Genomic DNA, 3,775 nt, shown 5'->3' with positions numbered 1-3,775 from the left:
TTTTGCCAGAGGTCATTCTGGAGTCCTGGGAGCTCTCTGGTGCCCCAGTGTCTACTGAAATAACAATTAAGTCTTTCCACTGGCTTGAACAGGTTTTGAATCATGCTTGAATTGGGTTTTGATGATCTTTTAACTTTTACTGATGTAAAAGAGAGCCTACCTAAAATAGACTGTAAAACCGAAAATGCTTTAATGTAATCAAGTGTCTCATCTTGATGTTCATAATGTAATAAAATCATTAGCTTTTTCACCCTGACAGGTATAAAATTTTCCAGAAAGTAAAAGCAGACAAGTCCTGCAATTTCAATATTGCGGGGGAGGGGGCAGGGGAAGGAAGGGAAATACTTTGAAGGTGTACTTTTTATGATATATGCTATAAATATATATAATTCACTATATGTAATTCATACATGTATTAATATGTACGGAGATTCATAGCAATTACAGAATTTTGCAATTAAAGTGGTCCAGTATTCAGAAAGCCTTTGATCATATGTAATTAGCTTTACAAGACTTTCTTCAACAAAATTAATCTTGATAATGGCAGAAGAACAGCAAGTAGAGACACTGTTTTTGCAAGCATTTAGTAGCTCATGAAATCAATTAAATTTTCTGCAACTTCTGTTTTACATTGTTAATGATAATCATTTTAGCAATCCACTTAGAAAACAACAGATTTGATCTGCGCATTAGAAAATGAAAGAAGTTTCTTTATATTGCATTTTAACTTTTAGCAGGTGTTTAAGTCAGAGAACACTTGTCTGTTGTCTTGTAAGCCTTACTGAACTCAAACCATCAATATTTGTACTGTCCTGTCTTTAGGATATTGCTATTACACTTTTTAATTGTTTTATAATTATCTGTGACTAAATATCTGAATTTATTAACAAATTCTTTTTAGGCAATTTCCTAGTTACGTACTCCATAATCAGCTGTAATGTTAAAGAGTTAAGGGAAATTAGAATGTTTTAGGTCTTACATAAGTCAATGGATTGAAAGCTGCATAAAATGAATTGTTTATCCACAGAGATAAGTTTTAATGGCAATGCAAGCTTCCTTCCACATGACGACATGTTCAGTGGAAGCTGGACTGAGGCTGAAAAATACTCAGTCTACAACCAACCACAAGGAACATTTCATCATTACGTTTCATCATTACTATCCCAAAACTCGATACATAGTGGCAATGTAGAAGTGAATGACTCATTATTTATCCCATAAGCCATTCAGGTTTCAGTATCTTTTACAGATTTTCCAATGCCAGAACAGCATTTTCAGAATTGTTTTTCAGAAACATTAGCATCTCAGCACACTAGTCAATCCATGGAGACAGTGCATGATTGGACCATAGGTTCCAGCCAGAAACCTTACACAACACTCTTGCATTAACATCAAGTTATGGCTTGTACCCTCAATACTGAGAGATGGAAAGATAATGGAGATGTTAATCTCTAAATTGATACAGCTGAAATATCACCTACTGTAAAACAATTGACAAGGAATCATATACTGGGAGAGACAACAACACAGCATCTGAAAAGCAGACATTTTGCATAGTAAAGTGCCACTTTTAATAAAAGTTTGTTTTAAAATAAAAAATTTATTTTCCTTTGACTCATACCTTTCTTACTGGAAAATAAAAATCTCTTACCTTTTCCCTTTTCCCATTTTTCACATACTCAACACCAATGGATTTTGTTCCTTGAAACAAGATTTTTGTTACAAGCGTCTTCTCTGCGACTGACAAATTTGGGCGTGATATGGCTGGGCGAAGGTAAGCGCTAGCTGTGCTCCATCTTTGACCTGCAAAGTATATTTACATTAAACATCAAAATAGTCATGCGCAGTATTCTTCAAGATTTTGGCCAATAACCATCAGGAAGTTTACAGAGGGAAAGCCTTCATAGAGTTTATAGAGTTCAAGGGAAATGTGTTTTGATATAATAACTAGATTCTATTTTAACAAAACAAATTTCACAATTACATACTGAAAATCTATTCTCCTTCCCAAATTTAACTATGAATCAAGACTTGCCATTTTCAATGAAACACACACTAGACTGATAGCAAGCCACTGTGAAACGAACAGGGTGTAGAGTGCCATAGCTGTTCAGTAATCGAAACAACCAAATGGCATTCAGTGCAGATTATATGTCCATATTCCAAAATTACTTCAGAAGTACCACTGGTGGGTCAGAAATACCAATTACTTACGGATCACTTTATGATTTACCTCGGTGTATAGTCATGTCCATCCAGCCAAATCCTTCTTGCTGATAGCCATTCATATCATCTGTGAAGGGATACCCAGCTTGCAGGGTTGCCTCCAGGAATGCATGATGAAGAGGATGGTTTGTTTTCCCTCTTGAAACATACAGGGGTCCATTTCCACCTCTGTACTGATCTGGCCCCAGTTCATGTGTCTGTGCCTTCTTAAAATAAGGCAAGCAATGTTCATAGTCCCATCCTATAGCCCCTTCCCTGCTCCATCGATTATAATCCTCTGCATGCCCGCGAATGTATACCATAGCATTGAGAGAAGAGGAGCCACCCCACACTCTTCCTCGGGGCCAGTACATAATTCGGTTATCCATATGTTTTTGTGATGTTGTGTGGTAATACCAGTTATATTTCTCATCACAGAGGTTGTATGTTAATGCAGCAGGCATATGAATCTTCCACATCAGTCGTTTACTACCTAGAAGGGTATCTTTAGGGCCTGCTTCCAAAAGTAGTACAGTACTGAGAGGGTCTTCAGTCAACCTGTTGGCTAATACACACCCTGCTGATCCAGCTCCAACAATGACATAGGTGTAAGACTTTGCCTTTTCAGAACTAAGTTGAGACGATGTACGTGAAATTTTTAATTGCTGTTCATTGATGCCCAATACGTTCTTTAATATGTGTGCTTTAAACAGAGTTCCTGTTACTTTGTGCATCTGATTCACAGGACTGCAACATTTAACACCTTTCATTAAGTATGACATCTTTATTGATAGTATCACTCTTGCAGAATGTCTAACAAAAATCTAGTGTTTCACCCTAGAAAAACAAGCAAACAAAAATTCTAATTAAGATGTAAGAATTAATACAGTGCATGACCTCTAAAATGTCAGTCATTTTCATGTAAAACTGGTATACTTTACCCATTCTCACTATCCAAAAGGTTAACAACAATGCCAATAAACCAATAAAATTTAGTCTGAAACTTGCTGTCTTATTATTCTTTTAACGCAGTCTATGCATCAAATCAAGTGGCACACTATTTTGTATTATATGCAGCCTGATTTTGATTTGCTTCTTGTTCCTGAGATAGATACATGAAGCACGTTTTCACGTATTTGCCCAAACCATAAAGGATGGAAACCCTTGCTCACCCTGTAGTCTATTCATCTGCCTCTAATAGGTAAGAATTTAAGAAAACCAACAATTTCATAAACTTCTCTGTAAATTTGTGACAGTGATATTGCATAGCCAATTCACGTCAATGGAAATTATGAGTATGCCCACTGTAGCTTCTGCCAGACCAAATCTAGGACAATGTCTCTACAAAACATGTGTAAGAGTGAAAAACTGCTGGGTTTTGAGGTGTCGCCTAACATAGGAAAGGCAAAACCTGTTCATCTTGGTTTTCTACCTTATTACTGAAATCAGATGCTGCAGGGGTGCTCTGAGGACAGTTACAATCTAATACCACCAGATCCTTAGGCTGAGTAGGAATGGCAATTTACCTTCAGAAAAGCCTGTGAGCCTTTCAAGCAACACAGGTTTAGCT

The 3,775-nt window shown here is 36.7% G+C and overlaps 1 protein-coding gene across 1 annotated transcript in view; it reads right to left on the bottom strand.

The window, feature by feature from the left end:
* Positions 1–3,032, bottom strand: part of CHDH (choline dehydrogenase) — a 9,505-nt gene extending 6,473 nt beyond the window's left edge. Inside the window, exons 1-2 of the mRNA XM_009880929.1 lie at positions 2,234–3,032; positions 1,652–1,803 (exon numbers count right to left, since the gene is read on the bottom strand). Coding sequence (XP_009879231.1) covers positions 1,652–1,803; positions 2,234–2,987 — 906 coding nt within the window. The 5' untranslated portion in view covers positions 2,988–3,032. The remainder of the gene's footprint in view (positions 1–1,651; positions 1,804–2,233) is intronic.
* Positions 3,033–3,775: the final 743 nt, after the last annotated feature.

Source organism: Charadrius vociferus, unplaced genomic scaffold (genome assembly GCF_000708025.1).
Source record: "Charadrius vociferus isolate BGI_N301 unplaced genomic scaffold, ASM70802v2 scaffold63, whole genome shotgun sequence".
NCBI classification, from domain to species: domain Eukaryota; kingdom Metazoa; phylum Chordata; class Aves; order Charadriiformes; family Charadriidae; genus Charadrius; species Charadrius vociferus.
This window is presented reverse-complemented; position numbering and strand designations above follow the sequence as displayed.